Source organism: Ceratotherium simum, chromosome 36 (genome assembly GCF_057802395.1).
Source record: "Ceratotherium simum simum isolate JZ-2026a chromosome 36, ASM5780239v1, whole genome shotgun sequence".
Lineage (NCBI taxonomy): Eukaryota > Metazoa > Chordata > Mammalia > Perissodactyla > Rhinocerotidae > Ceratotherium > Ceratotherium simum.
In genome coordinates, this window is record NC_141935.1 from 31,030,737 (window position 1) to 31,058,478 (window position 27,742).

Here is a 27,742-nt window from a genome sequence, read left to right on the forward strand (position 1 = left end):
AAATTCAGTAGAATTGGATAAATGTTGTGAGGAATTCCTTGCTCTGTGCACTGTCACTACTCTCCATCCAAATACAAATTCAGATAAAAAGGTATCCCTCACTTTCCTTACTTGCCATTCAAATTCTGGCTGTCCATGATCAGGAACCAGATAAAGTAGATAGAGAGGGAGACTTGTATTCTCGTACTAATCTTCGTTATGTGTGTTACAAATGTTGTCTCCCTGTGTGTGATTTATCTTTTGATCTTGTTTATGTAGTTTTACACAATAAAAAGTTGTAAATGTTTATGTTGAGTATCTTGTTTTCCTCTATAAATTCTAGGTTTTGCTTTACTTAGGTTGCCTTTTCCCATCTAAGATTTTTTTCAATCTAATTAAATTTTTTTCTAGTATATTATTTTTAGACACCAGAATTTTTGATACGTGGAATTTATTTTTATGCATAGTAAGTTTTGTCAACACATTTTTAATAATTTATCATTAATTTTAAATACCACCTTTATCATACAGATTCATACAGATTCTTATACATACAAGGATCTGTTCCTGCAACAGTACCATACGTACTGTTTTAATGATTTTTTTTTTTTTTTTTTGTGAGAAGGATCGGCCCTGAGCTAACATCTGCCAACCCTCCTCTTTTTGCTGAGGAAGACCGGCCTTGGCCAACATCCATGCCCATCTTCCTCCACTTTATATGGGACGCCACCACAGCATGGCTTGCCAAGCAGTGCGTCGGTGCACGCCCGGGATCCGAACCGGCGAATCCTGGGCCGCCACAGCGGATGGCGCGCACTTAACCGCTTGCACCACAGGGCCGGCCCCATAATGAATATTTTTTATATATAGATGAGAAAGTCCTTTGCTCTTTTTCAAATATTTCTTGTTTATTATAGCTTGGTTTTTCTTCCAGGTACATTTTAGGAAAAAAGCCCAACTTATCCATTTATGCTTCCTCCTGCAGTGTATGGGAATGTGCATTTTCCCAGGTCTGGGAGAAACGGGCTAAAGTCTGGAGCCAAGGTTAAGACTTGAATAAACCTAGAAAAATTAAAGACCAATTACCTATCCTCTAACCTGAGAGAAATCCGATAGGTTTGTAACACTGTTAAGTGTTACCTCAGAGTTTGTGTAATGAGCTGTTAACTCACGCACCTTCTCCTGGGCGTAACCCTCTCCAATCCCTTCTCAACCCTGTTCACGGTCCCCCCATCATTTCAGACCACCTTACCTGTGTGCATCCTCTTCCCTCTTCCTGGCATTTCTTCCCATTCCCCTCTACCCTACCCCCCAAATTTTCTATCTAGGAAATCTCATATGTGTCTAAACACCCTACTTCAGATATCACCTTTTCTGGGAAATTTTCATTCATGCCAACAGTAAGAAGATTGTTCTAACCTTTGTTCCTCATATTATTTATTCCTGTACTGTCATTATCAAACTTCGAGCTGAATCAGGACATATATGCCATAAATGTTGTTTTAAAAAGAATAAAATATCCCTGTCTTCAGGGAGCTCACCAGAGAAGGAAAGGAAAAGCTTAAAATAGAAGAAAAATAGATATGAAAGCAGACATTATATGTGATTTTTTTTAAGTCACTAGCAGGAGAGCTTTTGTATCAATTTTTTTCCAGCCTCACCAGGTTTAGGTTTTGTGGCTTATGCCCTAAACCTTAGATAATGTGCTTGTACGCAAGTGGAGACCTTCATTGTGACCCAGGCAGGCGTTCCACGTGGGCTGTGGCACAGGCAAAGGCACAAAGATAGGACCAAGTGGGTCGTTGTCATGGGGGTTTCAGAGCTGTAAGGAAAAATACCAAGAAATGGGATTAGAAAGACCTAAATGTGCAGTGAAAGATTTGGGGAGTAGTAGCTTCCTGTAATGGGGAGTTGAGTTGTAAATGAGCAGATATTCTGAATCTTTTCTTTTCTTCTTAGTACTGGATGAACGAATACACCTCATCCATTGGAATTGGAGTTTTTCATTCAGGAATTGAAGTATATGGCAGAGGTACGTGGATACACACTATCTATACTTTCTGAAGATTTTTGTCCTTTAAAGGAGTTGCAAAATCATAACTATAGTGCGTTTTTTTAATTTTATTGTAGAAAGGAGAAGAAAATCTCCCCATATTTGTTTATGCTGCATTTTGGAAAAATGCCCAAAGTAGAATGTATTTGGGGAGAAAATACTTAAAGTACATGACTGCATATTCATTTAGTTATCTTTTATTTTAAATACTACGTCTTAAAAAATATTTTCCTTTTGAGTTTATTATACCATGACAGTTTTGCTCTAATATATATTGGAGTTCCTAAGAAACCTTACATTTTGAAAAATAGTGTGGTAAGAACAATCATTTTGGTTGGAAAAGGGTTGATACCAGTGAGTGTCAACATGAAACACCAGTTTCCTGAGGGAATTGCAGTAATAGATTTGTTTTTGCAGACCTACAAGTGAATAGTTACACAGTTTTAAAATATCGCTGAGCAAATCCTGCCCTTGATTAAATTTAGCTTTTTGCTCAAGAATGATGGCCTTTGTCCTTAACCCAGCCTTTTGCATTCTGTAACACCCTTTATTATGGAAAACATGACAGGAGCCACTCCAGCCAAGCAGCTCTGTTTTGAGCAGCTCTTTTCTTTATTCTGATTCCCCCTCGGTACAGGATCATCTACTCCTGATCGAGTTGTAAGCGGTGATGGTCTGCATAAGACAGATCACACGGCCGACTTCATCATGAGTCATAAACTCACCCTATAGCGCAGGTGCCTTATTTGCTTTAGCTTGGCGGTCTTTGTGACCTCTAGGATATGTTACTGCACTTGACTCAGTTACCTCTAAAAACCACATACCAGCTTTAGCTAATACAGAGAAAAGTCTAGTTTACTTAACTATGTCAGTGCGTGCTTACACTGTCCTTGTTTATATTCCACATTAGCCGCTTCCAGGTACAGTGTAGCATATTAAATGTTGGTTATAAAGATCTGCTGTTGGGGCGTAGTGGTTAAGTTCACACACTCGGCTTCAGGGGCCTGGGGGTTCGTGGGTTCTGATCCCAGGCACGGACCTACACACCGCTCATGAAGCCGTGCTGTGGTGGTGTCCCACATGCAAAAAATAGAGGAAGATTAGCAACAGATGTTAGCTCAGGGACAATCTTCCTCACAAAAAAAAAAATCTGCTGTTTAAGCTGCTTTTACGTGAAAGGCTGCATCTACCAAGTAATCCCAAGAAGAAGTAAGAAGCTTCTTCAGAGAGTTTCAGTGGTTGGAGTGTTGCTGTGGGTGGGATCGGAGCCTGTGGGTTTGCTCCCTCGTTTGACAAAGGTGTGTGTATTCCTTTGTAACTGACTTGGTGTGGTGTCTCAGAGTTTTTAAAGTGCATCAAGTTTTGACCCGCATAACGATGCTGCTGTGAGACAGATAAGGGCGTGTGGCATTCTCTCCATCCTTCAGACGAAGAGACCCAGTTCAGACCTGCTGAAAACCACACCAGCAATAGTTACCAGAACTAGGGCTTGAGCCCAAGTCTTCTTTTATACCAGTGCATTGCTCTTTTATCTACCTAATCATTGCTCTCATTCATAAAATGATTTAGGAGTAATTAGAAACATGGCTCAAAACACGTCCACGTAAGCTTAGCAAACCTAGGGCCAAATACGTTCCTGAAAGGGAATGATTGCGTCGTGAACAGAGGAGTAAATGGGTCCGACTTCCCTTGCTTTAATTGAGAAAGTTAAAATCCAAACATAATCTTTTCATGTCCAACGTGATTATCTACAATGTTTTATAAAATTCCATCATTAAAAAATTGAAAAATGTGTATTTCAAAATTGAATGCTAAACATAATTTCTTACCTACATCATTGCTTTTTTTCTGAAAGGTCTGAATCAAAAGTCAACTTAGTATCTGCCTTGTTCTTTCACGTGATTTGTTCTAAGACCTTTTAAGATTATATTTAATGATTTTGATTTTTTTTGTTTTGCTGAGGAAGATTGGCTCTGAGCTAACATCCATTGCCGATCTTCCTCTTTTTTGCTGAGAAAGATTGGCTCTGAGCTGACGTCTGTGCCAGTCTTCCTCTATTTTTGTATGTGGGATGCTGCCTCAGCATGGCTTGATGAGCCGTGCATAGGTCTGCGCCCAGGATCCAAGCCTGTGAAGCCCAGGCCACCAAAGCAGAGCACACGAACTTAACCACTGCGCCACCAGGCCGGCCCCAATATTTAATAAATTTTAAGTGATGAGATTAATTTAAACGTTTGCTTTGAATTCTTTAAATAAGTCTGCTGCTATTTGCCACTTAAATACCTAAGTATCTCATATCAGAATTGTAGCCCGAAATTTTAGTTCCTTCCTGATTTGAAAGCATTCTTGAGTTCTGTTCTGGAAGAGAGCTTGTGTCTGATGAGCCTGGGCAGCTGTTCACTATAGTACAATAGTTCTCTCCTGGCTAAAAGATGTGCTGTGGAGAGTCTGTGTGTCTGGATGTGGGTGGGTGTGTGTGTTCATTTGGCAGCTTCTTTTTTCTTGAATGAGGGGAATTGAATTCAGTTTCTCAGGTTTGCTGATGTTTCACTCTTACTCAAAGATAAACCAAGAGTCTTCATCTCAGGAACCATGAAAACTCATTGTTATTAGACAGTTTTTCCAGTAAAGTACAAGTTTGAAATTTGATCACTTTAATTTAGACAGTGGCAAAACACTGACCTGACCCCCTCCTTGGTTTGGCGTGATAGGTAGATGGGCAGACTGTTCACCTTTGAGTGGGAGTCACCCTCCTCTGCCATGTAAACAACATGAATCACATTTGTGTCTTCATTATCTGAGTTTCAGGTCTTCTGTGTCAACTGTTCTATGCTAGTTATAGCTAAATGAGACGTTTATGAAAGCATTAATAAACCGAGAAATATTCAGATGGTATTATTATCCTCCTCATTTATTAAAGCTAATTCAGCATTCTGATTAAATTTTGTGTGATAAATGCTAAAAATCATGAGTTTTCTCTTTTCAGAATTTGCTTATGGTGGCCATCCTTACCCCTTTTCTGGAATATTTGAAATTTCCCCAGGAAATGCTTCTGAACTAGGAGAAACCTTTAAATTTAAGTAAGTAGGGAGGATAATTTTTATTACACTGTCTTAGATGCCAAAGCTTGTTCTCAGGCATACAGAATGAATTGTGTAGATTAAAATCAAGTAAGTTAAAATGTTTCTTGAACGTTGTTTTGTTGCTGACACTTTATTTATTTTAAAATCGAATCTAAGTTGTTGTATAAATATGGGAATCAGCCAGATAAAGTACTTAAAATAAGCTAATCTGTTGCTTTTATTTATTTATTTTTTTTTTTTTAAAGATTTTATTTATTTTATTTTTTCCCCCCAAAGCCCCCGTAGATAGCTGTATGTCATAGCTGCACATCCTTCTAGTTGCTGTATATGGGACTCGGCCCCAGGATGGACGGAGAAGTGGTGCCTCGATGTGCACCCGGGATCCGAACCCGGGCCACCAGCATTGCAGCGCGCGCACTTAACCACCAAGCCACAGGGCCGGCCCAAATCTGTTGCTTTTAGTCAGGATCCATAAAAGTTATTCTGTGTTTAAATAATTTTAAAATGTTTTTACCTTGGTATAACTCAGGTTCTGCTTTAGAAAAGGTTCGTATCTAATGATTGCTTCCTGTCAGTCTCCTATCTGGGGAGGAATGGAGGAAAGTTTTATTGTGTCCTCCCTACCATGATTAAAAATCTCTTCATTTTCCCAATGAACGGGACACTGTTTATGATTAGCCGGGAAACTGTTGTTAAGGTACATACATGCATTACATGTGTTGATAAACCTAAAATGTATGGATATGAGTGTACTCAGGAGCCTAATGAGTAGTAAACAGCACTGAGAATCTGAATGCTGCTTATCAAATTTCCATTCCTTAATTAAGGTTTGTTTTTAAAGTGATATTTAGACCTTAGTTTTGAAAAGCTTTAAAGAAACTTCTGGGCCTATAATAGCTAACTTGCCAAGTGAAAAATAGTGAAATGAGGTTATAACATTGAAATTCAGTACAGGGCTACTCATTGTTATCGCTACTAAATTCGTGGTTCTCTTAGCCTGTCACTAATTTGAAACATTTACACACAGGAGTGCTGTAATACAGCCATCCTGAATCTGTCCGTTAGGTCTCCCTTTTGGCAAGACTACTAGGTAAAAGAGTTTTCTAAATATTTTCAGCTTTCCTGGATGCCTAACTTGTATCTGACTAAAATTCTACTTTCTATTACATAAAATGTGTATTTCATTTCCAGGGTAGTAGTTTTTTTTGAAGGTGGGGTGCTGTTTGTGTTTTGGTTTGTTTTAGGGGAAGTTGTATAATGCTTAAGAATGTCGTTGTGTGACAGTTCATCTCATTGCAGCACAGTGGCAGATGGCTTAAAAGATTCTCTAAGTGAGAACAGGCCAGCCTTTGATGATGAGTGTAGTTACGCAGGAATATTTGCAGCGTGGATCTGGTCCTCTGAAATGTAACTACTGACACAATAGCTGTAAAAATAACTGTGATATTACATGTATAGTATAATGACATTGTTTCTTAAAGAAAATGACTTATTTTGCATTTGTATTATTCAGACGTAGTGTGCTTAAGAGTTTATTGCAGAAAAGTAATAACTAAAATAATTGAATTTTACAAGTATCTCATTCACCGTATAGTCTTATTACATTAACCCTGCTTTGTTACATCAATCATAATATTCCTGGAAATAAGCAAGTCTTTAAACATGCTTTTTATAAATACCTAAAACTCACGCAGGTGTCTTCTTTTTTTTCTTTCTGTTTTTGTTTTTGTTCTTTAAGAGAAGCTGTTGTTTTAGGGAGCACTGACTTCCTAGAAGATGACATAGAGAAAATTGTAGAAGAACTGGGAAAAGAATACAAAGGCAACGCCTATCATTTGATGCATAAAAACTGCAATCACTTTTCTTCGGCTTTATCAGAGGTAAATTAAATTGTATCCTAGAAGTTCTTCAAATAAGTAATATTTACTAGCATACTTGCTGTCCTGTTATAGTCAATCGATATTTTTTTTTCAGAGTCTTCATGTTGTCTAAAATATGATATTAAATTTCTTTCTGTTATGTGAGCGACCTTTCCCAAGTTGGTAACTTCAGAGTCAGCACAGTTTTAACTTGTAGTTCTGTTCATGACTTTGCAGTGGGTGGCGAGTGAGTACAGATAATTGTCTCTTCTTATTCCAGCTCATTTTATTACAACCTGAAACGTTCACTTTAAAAAAATTAATGCCTTTGTGACTTCTGCTTCTTAGCCCCTAAGATTCCTCTTCTCTTAAATTTTAGTTGCCAACTTGAATTTTTTTCCTGGCTCTTACTTATTAATAAGTAATTCATTTCTCCTATCTTGAAATTTTATTCTGCCTGCTTTATCACCCAGGCACTTAATTTGTCTTTCCAATTCTTGAATCCCAAGCAGAAGACCAAAACGAGATCAAAATTAAAGGACCTTAAAAAATAAAATGGAAGAAATCAGAAGGTTATAAAACTGGGTCTAGAGAATTAAATAGCACTTGAAACAGCTTCCCAGCTTCTGGCTCTTAGCACGTGGTGGCAGTGACAGCATCAGGAACTGCAGACGTTGTGAAGGTGTCAAGGGGAAAATGCACAGCTGTGTCAGCGAACCCCTCTGCAGGGTGCTGGGCCCCCTGGCCTCTTCGTTTCCCTCACGGCCTTCACAGCACAGCTTTCGAGCAGGACCATAGTGGATTCTGGCTCTGCTTCTCAGAGTGTGTTTTGAGGACCAGCAGCATCAGCATCTCTTAGGAATTTGTGAGATATGCATCCTTTCTGCCCCAGCACAGATGTACTGAATCAGAATCTTCCTTTTTACGTTATCCTCATTATCCTTTTAACATTATCCATAATGTTAATATTAACATTATCCTTTCAACATTATCATCCTCAGATGATTCACATGATCGTAAAAGTTGGTGAAGCACCACCAGTCTAATGGATGCATTGATACTGTAGAGGTGACCTGGGGATTTTCAGGGAAGAGGGAAGGTGGTTCAGGGCTTTCTCAACCCTGGACGTTACATTTGTAGGGATCGCATTCAGAGATCCATAGAATGTTAAAATTGGTAGAGAGATTAGACAGCACTTAGTCCAGTCTCCTCATTTTGCAGAGAAGGAGACAGGCCCCGATTGGGGAAATGACTTATCAGCAGGAACTCAGATTAGACCCTGGCCCCTTAGTCCAGTGCTTATTGTACTTTATCATTCCTTCCTCTGGTTCTGGTTTATTCTCTCTCCCAAATAAATAATAGCTTTATTGAGCATCTGTAACACCACCTCAGCCCTGGTCTAACTCTGAAATCATGTTACAGCGGGGGGCCCAAAGAGCAATTCTGGATGTCCCTGGAGCCATCCTTTTACGTCACAGTTTTCATGTTTTCCTCATAGAAGTGCTGAATTGTTAAAGAAACTGAGACTCAGAAGTTAAGTGACTTAGCCAAGGCCACCTGGTTGTTAGTGACAGAGCTGAGACTAGAACTCTGGGTAGTGAGGGTTGTAAGAGTTTTAGGTAAACCCCAATAATCAAGGCAAACAAATTTAATGTTAGGCACTCTAAAAGAGTTTAATAAACCCAACGTGCTTTCACATCTTTGACAGCAGAGTTTGAAGATGTGTGTCATGTAACCAGTTGTAGATAGACAGAATCATAGATAAGTGTAACTGATTGTTGATATAGGTATTCTGTTGTTCAACACTGTTCCAAAAATTCTAAGAATTATCATCACTTAACATCACAGTTATCAGTTCAGATGCTTCCTCTATGACAGGGATTAGCAGACCATCACAACTTGCGTGCCAGCACCAGCCTACGTTTCATATGACCTGCAAGCTAAAGATGGTTTTTACATTTTTAAATGGTTGAAAAAAAGTCAGAAGAATCTACAGTATGAAATTTAAATTTCAGTATCCATCAAGTTTGATTGGAACACAGCCATGCTCATTTGTTTACCTGTCATCTTGACTGCTTTCAGTCCACAGTGGCCAAGTGGAGTAGTTGCAACAGAGACCATATGGCCCGCAAACCCTAAAGTATTTACTGTTTGGCCCTTTACAGGTAAAGTTTGCTAACCCCTGCTGTACAGGTTAGATTCATTCAAATCTGATTCAGATTGGCTTAAACAATGAGGAAACGTTTTATCTCACAAAACAGGAAGTCCAGAGTAAGGCATGCTCCGTGTCGGAATGGTCAGTGTCTCAGCAGTGTGTGTCGTCAGCCCCCGAAGGTCTTCTCATCTCTGAGCTGCCATCCTTAGGATGTTGCCTGTGCCCTCAGGCCAGCTCCCTTTATGGTTTTCTGGTAGCTGCAACAATTTTATGCACCGTATCCAGATACAACAACATCTGGAGGAAGAAAAAAAGTCCGTCTCTCTCTTTGGTTCTCTCTGAGGAACAGGGAGACTTTTTCCAGAACCTCCCAACCTTTCCAAAAGCAGGCCATGTTTCATGACCAGAATTGGGTCAAATGCCCCATTTCTTTTTTTTTTTTTTTTTAAGAAGTTAGCAAAATTCCTTTTTTTTTTTTTTCTGCTGGGAAAGATTCACCCTGAGCTAATGTCTGTTCCAATCTTCCTCTGTTTTTTTTTTTTTCCTCTCCAAAGCCCCAGTACATAGTTGTATATTGTAGTTGTAAGTCCTTCTAGTTATACTGCGTGAGCTGCTGCCATAGCATGGCTACTACATCCAGGAACCGAACGCAGGCCGCCAAAGTGGAGCATGCTGAACTCTATCCACTAGGTCATCAGGACTGGCTCCAAATGCCCATTTCTAAACCAGTCACTAGCAAGTGGAGTGGCATTACCATTACTAAATGCCGCTGGTCTAAATACCTTTTGTAAATTAATATTTTTAGTGAAAAATTCAGAACATGTATAAAAGTAGAGAGAACAGTATAATGAGCCCTCCATATATGTATCACTTAGCTTCAAAAATCAATTCATGGCCAGTCTTGTTTCATCTGTAAGCACCCATTCCAGAATGCCACTCTCAGCCCTAGATTACTTTTGAAACTAATCCCAGATATCATTTCATTTCAATTGTAAATATTTTACTTTGTAGCTCTAAAGATAAGGATTCTTTTTTAACATAACTGCAATACGTTATCACACCTAAAAAAATAAACTTTCATTCCTTAGTATTATCCAAATATACAATGTTGAAATTTCCTTGTCATAATTTTTTAACAATTTGTTTGAATTGGGATTTAAATAAAGCCCAAACGCCTTGTCACGCAGGGGTACAGTCCACATAGGAAAGGCAGGATAGATGCTTGATTCTTTCCCTGTACTTAACAGTCTTCAGAAATGAATGGTTTCTTGTGCTGTGCAGAAGAGGGAACATAGCCGACCTGGACTGCTGTCCTTGGAAAGGCCTGCTTCAAGGTGGGCCCCTGGCTGGCATCTGGGAACTTGCATTTCCGGAAGATTCCCACGATTCCCAGAACTGATAAGAGGGGCTCATTGTGCCTACCCTGTTTGTTCACACAGTTTGGTTTGAGCTGAACATCTGCTTTCCTTCTGGGAATCTGGAACTTTGGTACGTTCCAGGCAGAGAGTGCCCACGTGACCAGCCCCCAACAGAAATCTTGAGCACGGAGTCTGTGATGAGCTTTCCTAGTAGGCAGCGTTTCACATGTGTTGCAGCTCCTTGCTGGGGGAATGAAGCGAGTCTTGTGTGACTCCACTGGGAGAAGACCCTTGAAAGCTTGCTCCTGGTTTCCTCTAGACTTTACCCGCTGTGCCTTATCCCCTGCTGATTTTGTTTTATTATCTTTTGCTGTAATAAGTCACAGCCATGAGTATGACTGTGTGCTGACTCACTGAGCTGGGGCTGACGGACTGTTGGAGAGAAGAAAGGGTGAAGGGCTGGGGGTGGCGGTCCCTGGGTGCCCAGGTGGCTGGGGAGCTGTCCACGATAAGAGAGCAGTTGAGCTGCTGCTGTGAGAGGTGGAGAGGTACCCATGGATTAGAGAGTGAGCGGTCAGCTCCAGGACGCTGGCTGGCTGGAGCCCTGGCCAGTCTGGCCATGTGGTGAAGTACAGGACAAGAAGTGCGGCCCCATGACACCTCCGGCTTCTGTGCTCTCCTCCGGGTAGGAAGAGACAGGCCCCAGAATTCCCCGCAATGAACTTGGGGTGAGCCCAAAATGCTCACCGTTGGCGTGGCTGTCGCCTCCAGGTGGAGGACAACTGGTTAATCAGTTCCCAGGGCTGGAGCCAAGTAAAGAGCGGGCAGTGGGGGCCTCCGTCTGTCTTCAGCCTCGCCGCTGCGGGGGCGCTCCCCGTTCCAGCTAGGATCGCCCCCCACGGCTGTCATGATAGACCTGTATGTGCTCAGTTTACTGCTTGGAGTCTGAGTAAATTGGCAATGAGGAAAGAGAGGGGAAATTTCTGATGGCTTTGTGTTGTATGGTTATTGCAGCTATGGAATAGAAATTGATACCAAATGTTTTATGCTTGTAATCAACACAGGGATCACCTCAATCGGAATGCTGCAAAGAAAAAGTGTTAACGGGACATAACTTCCTTGCTTTTTGCTGCCATGGGGTGGATGGAAATTTAAATCCTTCAAATATTAAAAGAAAATGTCTCCATAACTGATGATTTTTACTATGGTTTTTGCCTATTGCAGCCTCTTGAGAAAGGGAGACAACGTAAAAAAGACAATCTCAAGATGGAAATGTACTTTTAAAGTTTTAAAAAGCAGTTTTTAGTTGCTAATGAGCTCTTGTAAAATCAGATGTCTGACCCGTAGAGGCTGATGATTTTTTAGCCTGATGTGCATATTTTTGAGTGGGTCTCAGAAAGGGCTTAGGAAAGCCTCGCATGTCACGTGAACTTAGAAACCTGGCTCTCTGGCCCTGCAGTATCTTGGCTTTACTGTTGCCAAAGAAAAGCCCTGGGCTTTTTTTGAAATCATGAGTTCACGATTCCTGTTGCTTGGACTTGACTCCTAAGCTAAAACCTGACACTGTCTGCCACCCTGCTCTGTCTCCACCTCAGCACGAGCTGGGCTCAGGTGAAAGCAGGTGTGGGCTCAGGGAGCAGGCTTCTTGGGGACCAGTGCAGATGTGGGACACCACGTGTGGGGCCCTAAACTGAAAATGTGGATGTTGACTGAACCGGCTGGGTCACTTGCAGGTGTCCATAGGAGAGGGCTCTTTCTGCACTGGAACCATCTGAATCAAGCTGCTGATGAGCTCTGTATTTCTAATGCAGAGACTGAGTGCACTCCTAACTTGTGGTTTTTGCGGAAAGCAGTGAGTTGAGGGAAAGCACATCACTAGGACTTGGCCCCTCTGCCTGCTCCCAACAGGTCCTGCTCTCGACCCCTCTCGGGACAAGGAGTGCAGTTCACTTAAGGGCTTTCTGGACTGGTTTGCAGCAGTGGACTCAGCCCAGCTCTCCTTCTCCCACCCTCTCCTGCTGCACACACCTGGGTAAGGCAGTTGGATGACTAAATGCAGCTGTCCCCAGAAACAGAATGCTCTTCTCTAGGCTATTCACTAGATAAATGATCAGGATAAAGGGGTTGGCGGCTAGATAAACCCATTTTGAAATTTTGTGAAAATTCAGGATTTAATCCTGACCAATTCCTAACATGATATGTGATTCCCAACAGTTATGTGTCATTTAACAACAGGAATACGTTCTGAGAAGTGTGTCGTGTGGCGATTTTGTCATTGTGTGAACATCACAGAGAGCACTTGCACAAACCTGGATGGTGTAGCCCACTACACACCGAGGCTGTATGACACTGTCCTATGGGACCATTGTCGTGTATGTGGTCCATCGTTGACCAAAACGTCATCATGCGATGCGTGCCTGTGCTGCCTCTGTCCTCTTCCTGAAGAAGGACTTCGCACTTTGCCTCTGAGCCCCTGCAGGCCCTTTGAATTCAGCAGGACTGTGAGCACACTGACGGTGCTGACCAAGAGACAGCGGAGGGTGGCCCGGCTCCTGCACTGTCCACACAGATCGCGCACAGATGTCTTCCCACTGATGAGGCTGATGGCCTAGGGTCAGGGCCAGACAGAGCTGTTGACAACTAACTGCCTTCCACCAGTCCCTCTGAAACCAAGATTCAACTCATTTTTCAGACTAGCTGGGAAACCCTAGAGCAGGAAGCCCTGTCCTAGTCCATTCAGGCTGCTGTCACAAGATGCCATAGACTGCGTGGCTTAGAAATAATAAAAATTTTTCTCCAATTCTGGAGGCTGGAGAGACCGAGATCAAGGCACTGGCAGACGTTGGTGTCTGGTGAGGTCTGCTCCTAGTTCACAGGCCATCTTCTTGCTGTGTCCTCACGTGGCGGAAGGGGTGGGGAGCGCTCAGACCTCTTTTATAAAGGCACTACTAATCCCATTCATGAGGGCCCAGCCCTCATGAGCTAATCACCTTCCCAAGGCCACACCTCCTAACACCATCACATTAGGAGTTAGGGTTTCAACATTAATTTTGAGGGGACACAGTACTCACACTGGGAAAAGCACACTGGGGGCCCTTTTCACTTATACTGCCTAATGTGTGCCCTGCTTGGGGTGCCCCAACATTGTAAACTTAGTTTCCAAGGTACCGCATGTGCCTTCTGGGATCTGACTACTTTTGGGTGCACCCTGACCATCAGTGACACTGCCTCAGCCCTGAAGACCTCTCAGGTCAACTTCAGTTTACCGGCTGGAGTTGTGCTGTGCCTCAACTGATGCCTCAGGGCAGATGAAGAAGGTTTCATAGCAAAACTTGAGCAAAACTCCTGACTGTCTAAAATAAACCTTGATGGTGAATGGGATTTGTGTTAACTGGTTAAGTCCAGGAGCCCTAAAGAGTATAACTGAGATCAGTATCTCAGGTTGGTCTCGCTGCTGCATGGGATCCTTTGATAATTTTTGCTGTAACAGCTTGGCCAAGGGAGTAAACTGTGCAAAAAAATGTTAACAAAACAGGTCTGAGGCTGCTGCTGACAAGGTTGGCCTGGGATGGCATCTGAGAACTTGATTTTACGGGAGGGTTCCCGCCATTCCCAGCAAGAGCAAGCGTGGCTCACTGTGCCTGGCCTGTTTGTACAAACAGTGTGGTTTGTGCTGAGTACCTACTTAGGCTCTGGGAATCAGACTTATGGTACCTGCAAAGGAGAGGGTACCTGCGTGGCCAGGCCCAAATACAAAGCCTGGACACTGGCTCTGTAACAAGCTTCTCTAGAGGACATTTCACATGTGTTGTCACGGCTTTTCCTGGGGTGGTTAAGTGTATCCTGTGTGGCTCCACTGGGAGAGGGCCTTGGAAAGCCTGTGCCTGGCTGGACTTGGCCCCATGCACCTTTTCCCGGCTGACTTTGTTTTGTGTCCCTTCTCTGTAATGGATCATGGCTGTGAATACACCTGTGCCCCTGACACACTTACCTAGCATTCTCCAAAGCTAGCCAGTTTTTTTAAATTTAGTATCATTATGGATTTCCCCTCCTCCACAGATTTAAAAATATTTGCTGTGTTTCAGTTCAGTGCAGTTACTGTTCTCATCCCATCTTTGGTTGGTGGGTGCTTCTTCAAGTTGGCTCCTGAGTCTTTTGATATGGTCCTAATAATCTTTGATAGCCTTTTTGTTTTTTGGTATGACAGAATATTCCAGGCTTATCTATATATTTCCTGCTTCAGAACTTTTTTTTATCTAATAGGAAATATTTAGAAATCTTAATCTGGGCATTAGGGTTGCTCATTGCTACTGAACTGGTGATAATTTTCTGGATTTTTTTTCCAATGGACAGAGCTAGGATTTTTTTTACAGGTTCATAGTGATATTTCTACTTCAAACTCAGTCTATAGGATTTTTACTTAACCTCATCAATAGTGTATCTATATTTTCTCTGTCCTGGGTATAAAATCCCAATTCTCAACAACAACATAATTACTCATTTGTTTTATCTCTCTATACCTAAAACAGCCTTAGAATAATAATGTCACTACTACAACCAACAATATGATTACTGGGAAGTTGAAGTTTTTTTTACAGTTCTTTCTGTCTTTAGAGTATGGCTCAGTAGAGATAACAGTCAGTGTTTTGCAGTTAATTGGATTAATTTCTTTCTGTGTGGTTATGCCACCAACTCAATACACAGTTAGGGTCCTTTCATTTATCCTTTTTTTTGGTTGGGCCAGGCTGCTTTTTTGTTTAATTTAATTTTGTGTTATATAAAATCTTTCCATGGTTCCAAACTCAAATCTAAAAAAACCAAAATGTATTCATAAACATCTAACTTCTAAATGTCCACTGCCCTCTACCCTCCTTCTTTGGCCTCTAGAACTGTAAGAGAAAAAAAATGAGTTGTTTAAGCCACTAAGTTTCTGGTGATTTGTTAAAGCAGCCATAACAAGCCATACAGATGTTGGTACCTGGAAGTAGGATGCTGCTAGAACAGATACCTAACAATGTGGAAGTATTTGGAATTAGGTGCTAGATGAAGGTGGGGGCACTTTTGAGGAGTTTGATGGAAAAAGCCTCGATTACCTTGAACAGACTGTTAGTAGAAACACAGGTATTAAAGGTGCTCTGGCGAAGGCTCGGGAGGAAGCGAGGAACACGTTGTTGGAAACGGGGGTAGGGAGTCTTTGTCATATGCTGCCAGAGAGCTTAGCTGAATCTTATCCTGCAGTTATGCGGAAAGCAGAACCTAAGCAATAAAGTTGGATATTTAACTGAGGAGATTCCCAAGCAAAGTCTTAAGAAATGGCCTGGTTTCTTCTTGGTGCTTATAGTAAAACATCAGAAGAAAGATAAATTGAGGGAATAACTATTCAACGAAAAAGGAATCAGCACTTGATGATTTTGGAATTTCTCCACCTATCCAGATTGCAAAAGATGCTCAGATTAGGGACTTTACTGTTAGGAAAGTGTACTGTGGAGAGAAGGCCCAGGGTGTGACTGGATAACTTTTTGCTGCTGCTGAAGAGATTAAATATGAAGAGACTCATTGATCCTCTCAACCATCTCAGCAGAAACCAGGAGTAGGGATGAGATTTTTCAGGAAATATCTGTGGAGGAACCTCTTGTCTAATAGAGTGAATCCTATGACATACACAGGAGATGCACAACATTTTTGAGGATGTTACATTAGCAGAAACACAGCTTGGACTGAAGAGGACAGAGGGAGGACAAAATGAAGGAAGGCTGTTGGATTCCAAAAATTCTACAGGCAGGAGAAAAAGGATAACCTGAAGGGCCCAGAAGGCAGAACTGAGGGCCACAGAGGATTGTTCCCAGACCTTGAAACCTGATGGAGGTTGCCCAGTCAGATTTCAAAATTGCTTGAGACTAGTGAATCCTTTCTTCCTTCCATGTTCTCCCTTTTGGAACGGGAACGTCTGTAACTTACTCTGTGCCTGTCTACCGGTATATCTTAGGAGCATCCTCTACACACTTTCTCTACTTTGCTTTTTACACTTAATATATCCTGGAGTTCATTCTGTAGCAGTATATAGAGATATTCCTCAATTCTTTTCACAGCTGAATAGTCCTCGTCATGTGGATGTACCAAAATGTATTCAACCAATTTCCTATTGATGACATTTGGGTTATGTTTAGTCTTTTGCTGTTTACAAAAAGTGCTGTAATGAATAACTCTGTGCATACCTCTTTTCATATTTTTGTCAGTGTGTCTCTGGGATAGTAAGTTGAGGCTTAAATGCAAAAATAATTTTGCTACATGAACCAAATATTTTTTGACCATTACCCACAGTAATAAATATATTTTACATCATGACCTAGTCTATACACACATGTACACATAACTAAAACATGTCACAATTATGCTATTATCTACAATCTATTTCGTTTTAAAAATTCAAGTTACAACCCTGAATGACCTACTAATGGATCTTGACTCAAAGTTTAAAAGACGGCTTGATCGAGGATCAGCACATTTTCTCTGAAAGGGCCATATAGTAAATATTTTAGGCTTGTGGATTGTTCATGGACTCGTCTCTGCCTCTGCCATTGTAGCCCAAGAACCATAGGCAATAAATAAATGAATGGGCATGGCTGTGTTGTAATAAAATTTTATCTACAAAAACAGGTGGCTGTGGTTTACAGAACTCTGTCTTAGGCTAGTCAAGCCATACCCCCAGGGATTGGGGTGAAGTCGGTTCCCTTGAAGCACATGGATATTTAGAGGGAGGCAAATTACTGAGTAAAATCAGTTACATTAATCTAAATATTCCTAGTCATCACTTCTGTGGTTGCCCTTCAAATATGCAGATATCCCTAAATATGTCTTGGGTTTAAAGTATAAAGGAACACTTACTGGCATGTGTTTTTCAGAGTAGGCAGCTGGGCGTAGTTTCATGTTAGGTCGCTGAGCTTCCCCAGATCTAGGTCGTGTACATGTTCTTCAGATGTCTTTAAGTACTGTCTACCTTTCTCTGCTCCCAGCCTGATTAATCAAAAATGATCAAAACATGCCATTTTCCCTCAAGTGAGACCATCTCACTTGCCCTTTAGTTAAGACAGAGACGTAGTATTTAAAGTCAGTGTAACCATTAAGACTTAGGGCTAAACCTTTAGGGAGAAAATTTATGTTGCTTAATTATAGGTGCCAGCTTGTCTACATATTAGCTGATTTTTGGACATAAGATACTGTGGAACCTCTTCCAAAGTCATCAGCTACGATAAGAGAGATGGTGCTTCAGATCACGTGATGGTGATCTTGGCCATGATGGAGGCAGAAGTGCCAACGGGACAGTGGAGCTGGACTCAGTGAAGCCCAGTGTTGTCTGCAGAGGGGAAGGAGGGTAGTAAAGAGTCAAGTTGTGTTAAAGGCCCAGTTCTTACTCTGAAATAGGAAGAGGGTGCAGAGTCGGCGGGGGGCGGGCTCAGGGGTCCTATGGACCGGATGAGGATGGGAGGTGGGCGAATTGCTGCAGCCCATCATCAGCTGGGAGGGATTCCTCCCGGCCCCCGTTTCTCCGTCTGCTGCCCCGGTGGCGTCTTCACACTGAAGCGCGGCAGCTCCCAGGCCTTGTTCTGATCACAGCCCTGTCTGCTCCGGTCACAGAGCCAGGTCTGCCTCTGGAGGATGCTTGTCTGCACCAGCATGAGCTCCTTGGGAAGAGAGGGTCAAGAACAGAAGTAAAGGGGTAGAAGGCAGCCCTGGGACAGTGGAGTGGTAGAGACTGGGGGGAGCAGGAGAGAGTCTGAAGAAGGAGGGTCACAGATGGCAGAATGAGATGGGCTGCTTCAGTGGCCTGCACTTCCGTTACTCTGAGAATATCCTGTACTAACAAGAGTCTTCCCCTGTGTTGTTCAGAGTACTTTTACACGTGTCCCAAGGCACTTGAGAGGATCAAAGAAGAAACGAGCCAAAGGGAATTAGCTTGATTTTACACATGTGAAAAGTAAGCAGGTTGGGGCCGGCCCAGTGGCGCAAGCGGTTAAGTGCGTGCGCTCCGCTGCGGCGGCCCGGGGTTCGCTGGTTCGGATCCCGGGCGCGCACCGACGCACTGCTTGGCAAGCCATGCTGTGGCGGCGTCCCATATAAAGTGGAGGAAGATGGGCACAGATGTTAGCCCAGGGCCGTCTTCCTCGGCAAAAAAAGAGGAGGATTGGCGGATGTTAGCACAGGGCTGATCTCCTCACAAAAAAAAAAAAAAAAAGTAAGCAGGTTGACAAGTTTCCTCAGAAAGGAAGGAATGGAGCTGACATAGGGCCCCAGGCTCCTGAGTCAGGGAGCTGCTTGTGTCAAAGGCTTGGATGCAGGGGCTTCTCCCAGCCTCCCCCTCGCTCCCCCGCCCTCCACTCCTTGGCGGTGGACCAATCACCTTAACCTCTCTTACCTAATGCAAAACTCTTCCTCCTCTGTAGATCCTCTGTGGGAAAGAGATTCCTCGCTGGATCAATCGGCTGGCCTACTTCAGCTCCTGCATCCCCTTCCTGCAGAGTTGCCTCCCGAAGGAGTGGCTCACTCCCGCAGCCCTGCAGTCGAGCGTCAGCCAGGAACTCCAGGACGAACTGGAGGAGGCGGAGGACGCCGCCGCGTCCACTCCCATGGCGGGCACTGCGGCAGGCCCCCGGCCCGGGCGCCACACTAAACTATAACCGGCTCCAAAGGCACACGTTCAGAACTGTCTCCGGCAGCTGAATATCCTGAGAGAGAAGTAGAAGAGAAGCGTCCTCTGGCTATTTTGTATGCAACGATGGCTCTCCCCCATATCCCAGTTCTTCAGCTCAGGATTATATTTGTAATCAAAAACATCACTTAGGAGGGAGAACTTTGTGTGAAGCTGCCCTCTTTTTTACCCACTTGTAAATTTGGATTTACTTCTGTTTTATACCAGCTCTGTTAAGTTATGTTTACAGTATTTTGTATCGCTGTTTACAAATCTCCCATGGACTCCTGCCACCGTGAAAGAAGAAAATCTTCATGTCTTCAAAGGAGGCGGGTAATCTTTGTACACTTGCGACAGTTGCCAGAGCTGTGGCACGAATAGGCGCACACAGGTACTCACGGTTCCAGTCACCGTCGCTGCTGGCGAGTTGTCCTCTGGGTGGGCTGTGGGTCACGTTTTGGCCTCGAGGTGCAGCGTGGTGAAGGAGCACACAGCCCTTGGGCTTGGGGCCGTGGTCTGCATGGGAGGCAGCCGAGCCTGGGCCTCCTTCCTCCGCGCACTCCCTCCCCTCCGAGGAGCACGTCTCTGAGGTCCCAAGAGCAGTTCCCTTCGTCCCTGACATCCGTCCTCCTGGGCAGGGTGGTACATTCTTGTGTCTGTCTGGTTTTGATGCCTCTGATTCTGTAACTAAGATGTTTCTCGTTAGAGATATTCTTGCTAGTAACTGACGAGTGTTTTTGCACACGTGTTGGGGAGCTTCAGTTTTATTTTAATACATGTTGATATCCTCCCTGCACAGGGTTCTGTTGACGGGGTGGGATATTCTACGTGGTAGCCTTCTGAGTAGCAGTGTGAGTTGACATTCAACTGCTTTTAACTATTCAGGCTGCCTTTTATACTACACCTTGAAAACTAGAGTCTAAAGGAACACTCTCCAAAAAGGCAATTCTTTGATATTTCAGACATTTTATGTACCACATCAGGAAGAGTGTGTTCGAGTTTGTTAGTTTGTTCTGGGAGTAGTTTCACCTCACAATAGAAAGCGTAGTCTCATTGACTTCCTGTTGAAAGACCATATTTGTGTGTCTTAAAATTCATCTTTTTCTGTTCTCTCGAATGTATGTCTCTTACATACATGCTCTAAGAATGAAATTGTCACCACAGATAAGTCCTCACTGGCGAGGAATCTGTCGGCTCAAGCCTACTCCCAGTTGACCCTTGGATGTAAGACCCAAGTCATTACATGTCAAATTCACTTTTTCTGCCTTAAGAATGAATGTCCTACGTAAAATATTGGATGCAGTGTATAAATTGTCCAAGGCAGTGACTTCAGCTTTATATATATTGTTAATTTTAAAGTCGTTTACTTTTATTTAAACTTCTAGATTGGACTGTTTGCTATTGCTCTTTGTAAAGATACATATCTTTCAGTAAACTACATTTTTAACTTTTGCATAAGCTGATTTGATTCATTTTATCAACATAAGCACACCCTGTTCATAGGGAAAATAAACCTTGGGTTGTAAGCATTGACCTGAGGAAAATGAAGCCACTTACCTAATTGATGCTTTTGACTGTTCTGTTTCTGGAGAGGAAAGCCTTTCAGATGATTCTCAGTTCTTTAGGGGGCAGAGCACTTGTGACAGTTGTGACAGAAAGAAGAAAGGAGTATATGATCTTTATGAAAAGTTAACTTTCTTCAGGTCTAAAAATGATTTAGAATACAAGACTAAGACTCAAGTAGTGAATTTGTTCACTAAAAGAAGAGTCCTATCACCAAAACCCAGCTTAGTGAAAAGTGTTTGATGCCGTTCACTTGGGGTTTTTTTTAATAATGTGGGGGATTACCACTTTTCCTAATCCATGGAAACACACATGGTTTAAATCTGGGTTACCGACACACTAAAGGAGTGCCGTTAGTTAACTTCTGGTGAAAAGCCAGGAACATCCATCTGTGCTTATCCAGAATCCTCAGCACACAGAGGATTTCATTGTTATTTGTTGTATTTACTTTCGTCTGCAGCATTTGGAGTTTAAAAATAGCGTAAAGGGCCCTAGAGGAAATAAGTAGTGGCCTAAGGCCAATTGTCGCGCTAACAGTCAGCAGATAAAATTCTGGGCATGACATTGCTTGCATCTGATTGCACCTGAGGTTGAGAAATAAATGTCTGTGCTTTAGAAAATCTCATTTAATTCAGTTCTTTCTCTACATTTCAAAATTGGGAATGGATTTAATTAACTAGCATTTAACCAGCCTTTTCTTGCCCTTGGAGGAAAAGAATCTTGTTCTCAACCTGATCTCTGTTAAGAAAAATCTTTTATCAAAAATCTGGTCTTTGAAATACATGTGCTGTGATGAAGCCAATACTCTCTGTAGTTGTAACCAAGGGGGTGTATTTCTCCTGGTGGGCTGGACAGTCATGCAGTGTGGAGGGTCAGAAGCTGCCGATTTCTACTGTTTGTTTTCAGTGCCCTTGATGTTTTTTTCAACCCTAAGAAAGGGGCATCCGCTTTGGAAAGTGTGGCCTGTGGAATTGTGGAAGGCGGTGATGCAGTAGTCGAGAGAGCCTCCACTGGACGCCTGAGACCCGCCAGCGATTGCTCTGACCCACAGCAATAGCGCACTTACCTTCACCAGCATTTGCACGGAGCGGGGAGTTCTGGGTTCAGCCAGGTGACAGCACTGTGTGCGTGAGGAGACTGAGCACTACAGGCACTGCAGGACTGTCTCCATGGCTTCTTTGCCTCACAAAACGGGTAGAAACGCGTTCACTGCTTCAGGGTTCGAATCTGTGTCTTCTTACGGCTACATTTCTGTAAGATACTCTGTAATTGTGACACAGGCTCTATTTTCTTTCAGTGACTAAGTTGACACGACTTGGGTTTTGTTCAGCAAGCTGGCATGCTGCCCTTGTCCCCCTCCTCAGCATGGTCTTAGAGTGCAGCTCAGTTACCAGGCTCCGTTGTCTGCTCCGTACACATATGTCTTCATGGTTTGAAAGGTGTTACAGCTGTTACAGGATCTTCATGAACCTGAAGATGATTCCTTGTGAAGTTGAATGCAAATGTACTGTCATTCATAGTGTTTATATAAAAAATACCAGGAATCTTCACTTTTGCTACCTTGATATAGCATTGGGCTACCATGTTAACAACATTGAAATACATCAATTTATTAAAAAAAATACTTTTGTAAGAAACGTTTTATAGTGCTTTCTGACCTGCAGGAGACTGCAGCTGTTATGTATTGGTGTTGGGGGTGGGAGCCCAGTATTCCTCTGTGTTCATATGCACGTTGACTCACATGCTCTCCTCTTGAGCTCAAGTCTGCGGGACAGCTCCTTAGCTGCCAAAGAGCATAACCACACCCCTCATAGGCAGTGCATCACAGCCCTGCTCTTGGGAAAGGGAGGCAGGGCTGGGGAGGGAGAAGATGCCCTCTCTTCCACACCTGGGAGTGCAGAGATGAGCCCCGCAGAGGAGTAGCCCCCACCGTGAGCACTAGCACACACTGCCCCATCTCACCCTACAAGCAGCACTACAACAAACATGTGCCTCTGGTTAGCAGACCCTTCCCCCTTCTCCATTGGCCTTTCTGTACCTAGCCAAGGAATATTTCCCCCTACTAAGTCAAAAACTTCTCTTGAAGTAACTATTGTTAAGTAAATAATGGCAATCTGGTGGTCTGTCAATGCCTGTCCACTCTGCTGAGGAAGGATCTACACCTCATTTGTCCTCACTCGAGGCCAGGAACCAAAGGGGAGCTTCCCCCCGTCTAAACAGGTTCCTAATAGTCTATAACAAGTTGGTCACAGACTCAGAGCTGGAAAAGCAACTGGTCTTGCCTGTAAAAAAGATGACAGATATACTGAGGGACAACAGTCATCTTTTCCATTATCATCTGCTTCTGAAGTTCTCACCCAGATATTGATATTTTAAGTTTGCAGAAGTCTGTGCTAATCAAGTTAGTGGCTTCCTGCTCTGCATTCCAGGAGGTACATTAGAGGCAGGCGGCTACTTATTTCCTTATGGGTTCTGAACCCAGAGAATTGCTCAGCCCTCTCAAACCCGTCCCTGTGATCCTTTCCCCAAAAGGAAAATCCTCCCAGAGTAGTCGTACCTGGACCCTACACTGGGAAGTGTGAAGTTTCCTGGTTAAGGCCAAGGGGCCAGCTAAAGAAAGAAGGGCCTCCTCTCAACTCGATCCAGGAGGCACCAGGCGGGCACCTGTCCTCCGCAGCCCTGGCTGGACTGGGAGGGAGGGTTTCCTGGGCCCAGTCAAGAATGGACCACTCCCATGCCATCTACCTGGAGCTGCTCCCTGACCCCTGACCCCTCACCTGGGAGCAGTTGCCAGTTTGACCAAACACTCCTGCCACTTATTGGGCCTCAGGGAAGCCGCGGGCTGCCAGGCTGTTTCCTTCACACCCCCGACGCCCACTGATGGGTGGGATTTAGTGCCCGGCAACTTCCGGGCGCCTCTGAAGCTGCAGCCACGCAGAGGGAGCCACTGCCCAACAGGCTGTCCTTACAGCCTTGCAGACAGGCAGACCCCGGAATGAGGTCACCAAAGTCAGTAAGCCAGACTCCTCGAGGGAGGGAGTCGGGCCTGCTCTGCCCGCTCTGCCCGAGAAAAGGCATCAGCATTGGACAGGGCAGTGAGAAACAAGCTAGATAAGGAAGAGCAACTCACTTCACCCAGGACCCTCAGTCTAGGAGGCAGGTGATCCTCCACCCAAAAAGGAACTGGGGTTTTCAGTTCACAAGACCGGAGTGAGAAAGACGGCCGGACCCAGGGCTGCCAGACGCGCCTGAACAAAGAGAGAGGACGATGCGCCTTCCTCCCTGCCGCCAGGAGCAGAGTGGGCGCTTCAGAGATGCGCTAGCAATGCCCCTGGCAGGCACTTGCTAATCCACAGGAAGCCAGTGTCCCCGCAGATATGAAAAGGTGGTCACCTTAAGTCTGGGAAGACGGTGGGGTTTGTGGATGAGACGAAGAAGGAAAGGGAAATCCTCTCGCTGAAGCCTGCTGTGTCCACAGCTCCTCGGGCTGTGCTGGGTCCCTTACTCGCATTATTTCATCAATTATCACAGCAGCCCATGACATTCGTCCTGCTTCACACAGACAACTGAGCGGTTCAGTTATCAGCCCAAGGCCACACATGGCACAGGAAAAGCCCGTATTTGAACCCAGCCAATTGCAAAGCTGCTCCTCTCCCTTCAGACATAAGCTTTTCTGAAATGGAGAACCCCTCACCCACCCCAGACCTGCTGAATCAGAATCAGCGTCTTAGCAAATCCCCGGGGCTTTAGGGTACATAAAGTTGGAGAAGCACTGCTCTGTTCCACAGGACTCAATTCCGTGCGGTTCAAACCTGCTCTGCCTGTAGAAATGAGAGTTTCCTAGATGAGGTAACTGTCGGGCAGCCTGGACACGTGAGTGTCTGAAGGACCTGGGAGTTGACTCCCCTCCAAAATTCAGTAGAGGTGTGATCCGAGTTCCTAAATGTTTCCTGGGTTTGACTGAATCCGTATAAACTACCCTCTGGAGTTGGTACCCGGAGTGGTAACCCGGAAGCCCATGCTCCATGCACTAAGGATTCTGGACTGTCGTTTGGACTGATCACTTACCTTCCTGTGTGAGACCTCCAGGGCTACCCCTCCCTGGGGCCAGCCCTGTTCACGTGCTTCAGTCCATCCCCAGTCCTCAGGCCCAGCTGCTCTGAGCACCCCCCTCCGGCCAGCCTCCTATTTGTCCTTCCTGGCCTCCCTTCCCGTGTGCCCTCCGGATCTCCCAGGCTGTGACAGGCAAATGCCCCCATAGCCTCCACTTTTTCAAATGTTTACCTCTTGGCTTTATCTGAAACCCGCTGTTCCCTGAGGGTGCTCTCCCTCAGGGTGTGTGCCCTCCGGATCCCATTGCTGCTTCCAAATAATTCCCCCTCTTTCCTTCCAAACCTCCAGCCGCACCGAAGCCATGCTGTGCACTCCTACCCGCTGCCCCCTCACTGCCTGCTGTCTCCCTCTTCACCCTTCTCCTGCCATCATTCTCAGTGACTTCGAGCTCGCACGGATGACCTGCCCACCATCCTGGCCCAGTGCTTCTCAACTGGGGCTCCGTTGCCATTTGCGGTGGGACAATCCCTTGAGCCAGACAGTCCTGCCCATTACAAGATATGTGGCATCTCTACTCTCTGTCCAGTAATGACCAGCGTTTTACCCCTCCGCAGTCATTGCCACATCAAATGTCCCCACATATTTTGCCCCCAGGGGTAGACAGTCGTGTCCTTGGCTGAGAACCACCGTCAGTTTCAGTCTCTTGATCGCCTCTCTTCCTCCTTACACTCAGACCTCAGACTTGTCATCACCAGTCACTGAACTGCTCACGTCTTCATTTCAAGCGTCTCTGACCGCAACTTAACTTCCCAGCTCACCCGAGGACCGCGCACTGCAACAAGTCTGACTTATCAAGATCCCAAATCCATTAAATCCAGAGTTGTTTCACTAATAACACTCCCTCCCCATCTTCATTTTTCTTCTCACCCAACCTAGATTCCATGGTCAATAAATAAATCCATTCCTTCTCAGGATCCTCGACTTCTGTGCCCCTTTCTGCCTCCATCAGCCTGGGCTTTTCCGACCCAGACCTCCTGCGCCTGCGACTCAGGCTCCTGCACCTGATCAGCTGGCTATCGCTGGAGCAAATTCACCAGCTGAGCTGACTGGTTGTATCTTACGGTTCCTGTCCATCAGCCTCACAGGGCATTCAGCACCACAGCACGGGTTACTGTAGTTCCCGAGAGTCTGCTTTCCCGCTCTACTGGGGACACTTCACACCTGCTCTCCTCAAATCTCCCCTGTTCCCCACACACGTTTCAGCTGAGAATCTCACTTGATCTCAGCAGCTGACCTCTGTATGAGGGGAAAAAAAACCCAGTTCTCCCTCCTACTGTGTGTCTCCTTTACTTTCACACAGAACTCTTCACTTCTGACACTGCTGGGCACCAAATGTGTGGGGGTTTTCCCTACACCAGGCAGTTCTCCCCAACAACAGCTGGGTGTCCTACAATTCAACTCAATTCTGACACCATCTACCTGGACAGAGCATCAGATCCTCCAGGTTAAGGGATCAGTCCCACAAGTCTGCCCCCCTACTTCAGATGCCAATTGCAAGTAGTAGATCCCCAGGTTCCCCACAACTTCTGTCCCACTTGGCTACAAATCAGAGGTTCCACGACCCCTTCCTCAGGTTAGATTATTTGCTAGAGCAGCTCACAGAACTCAGAGAAACACATTACCAGCTTATTAAAGGATATGATAAAGGATATAGATGAATAGCCAGGTGAAGAGACACATAGGGTGAAGTCTGGGAGGGTCCCGAGCATGGGATCTTCTGTCCCCATGGCGCTGGGGTGTGCCACCCTCCCAGAACACCGATGTGTTCAGCCACCTGGAAGCTCTCCAAACCCCCCACTACTGGGATTTTATAGAGGCTTCATCACATAGGCATGATCAAGCATTAATTCCATTTCCAGCCCTGCTCCCCTCTCTGGTGGATAAGGGATAGGGCTGAAAATTCCAAGCTTCTAATCAGGGCTTGGTGTTTCTGATGACCAGCCCCCACCCAGGAGCCCACCCAGGAGCCCACCCAGAGATGCCGCATTAGAACAAAAGATCCTCCTGGTGCTCTTGTCACTTAGGAATTTATCAGGATTTCAGGAGCTCTGTGTCAGGGAAGGGGTCAAAGTCCAAATATTAGAACAAGAGATACTCTTATCACTCAGGAAATCACACGTGTTTTAGGAGCTCTGTGCCAGGAACAGGGGACAGAGACCAATATATGTATTTTCTATTATCTCAGAACCTCCACTCTCCCAATTTACAAACTCACCTGAATTTGTACCCAGAGTCACTGTCCCTGTTACAATGGGGAGAGGTCCCTGTGTTTTCAAAGGCCAACCCCTCCCTTGTCACTGGGTCCCACCCTCTCTCAAGGACTTGCCCCAACATTATTCCTTCTCTCCCTGGCGACATCATTGCCCTTTCTCCACTGGATCATTCCTGTCAGCGTGAAACACGTCCCACTGTTTCTCAGCGAAAACAAAAACCAGGAACAGACAAACGTCCCTTGACTCCTTGGTCTATAGCAGGCAACATCTCTGTTTCTCTCCACAGCAAAAGGTGGTGCGCCTTCATGTCCAGTGCACTCTTGTGGACAACATCTTTATTGTGAAATATGTATATCTATATATATATGAAAGAATATATAGGATGTATATACACAGTTTAAAGAATAATAATAATAATAAAGAATAATGAACACCTCCCTGCACCCACCACCCAGCTTAAAAAACAGACTGTGAGGGCCGGCCCCGTGGCTTAGCGGTTAAGTGCACGCGCTCCGCTACTGGCGGCCCGGGTTCAGATCCCAGGCGCGCACTGACGCACCACTTCTCGGGCCATGCTGAGGCCGCTTCCCACATACAGCAACTAGAAGGATGTGCAGCTGTGACATACAACTATCTACTGGGGCTTTGGGGGAAAAATAAATAAATAAAAATTTAAAAAA

The 27,742-nt window shown here is 44.5% G+C and overlaps 1 protein-coding gene across 1 annotated transcript in view; it reads left to right on the top strand.

The window, feature by feature from the left end:
* Positions 1–20,625, top strand: part of DESI2 (desumoylating isopeptidase 2) — a 48,379-nt gene extending 27,754 nt beyond the window's left edge. Inside the window, exons 2-5 of the mRNA XM_004439594.3 lie at positions 1,939–2,011; positions 5,019–5,112; positions 6,854–6,995; positions 18,929–20,625. Coding sequence (XP_004439651.1) covers positions 1,939–2,011; positions 5,019–5,112; positions 6,854–6,995; positions 18,929–19,162 — 543 coding nt within the window. The 3' untranslated portion in view covers positions 19,163–20,625. The remainder of the gene's footprint in view (positions 1–1,938; positions 2,012–5,018; positions 5,113–6,853; positions 6,996–18,928) is intronic.
* The last annotated feature ends 7,117 nt before the right edge of the window (positions 20,626–27,742 follow it).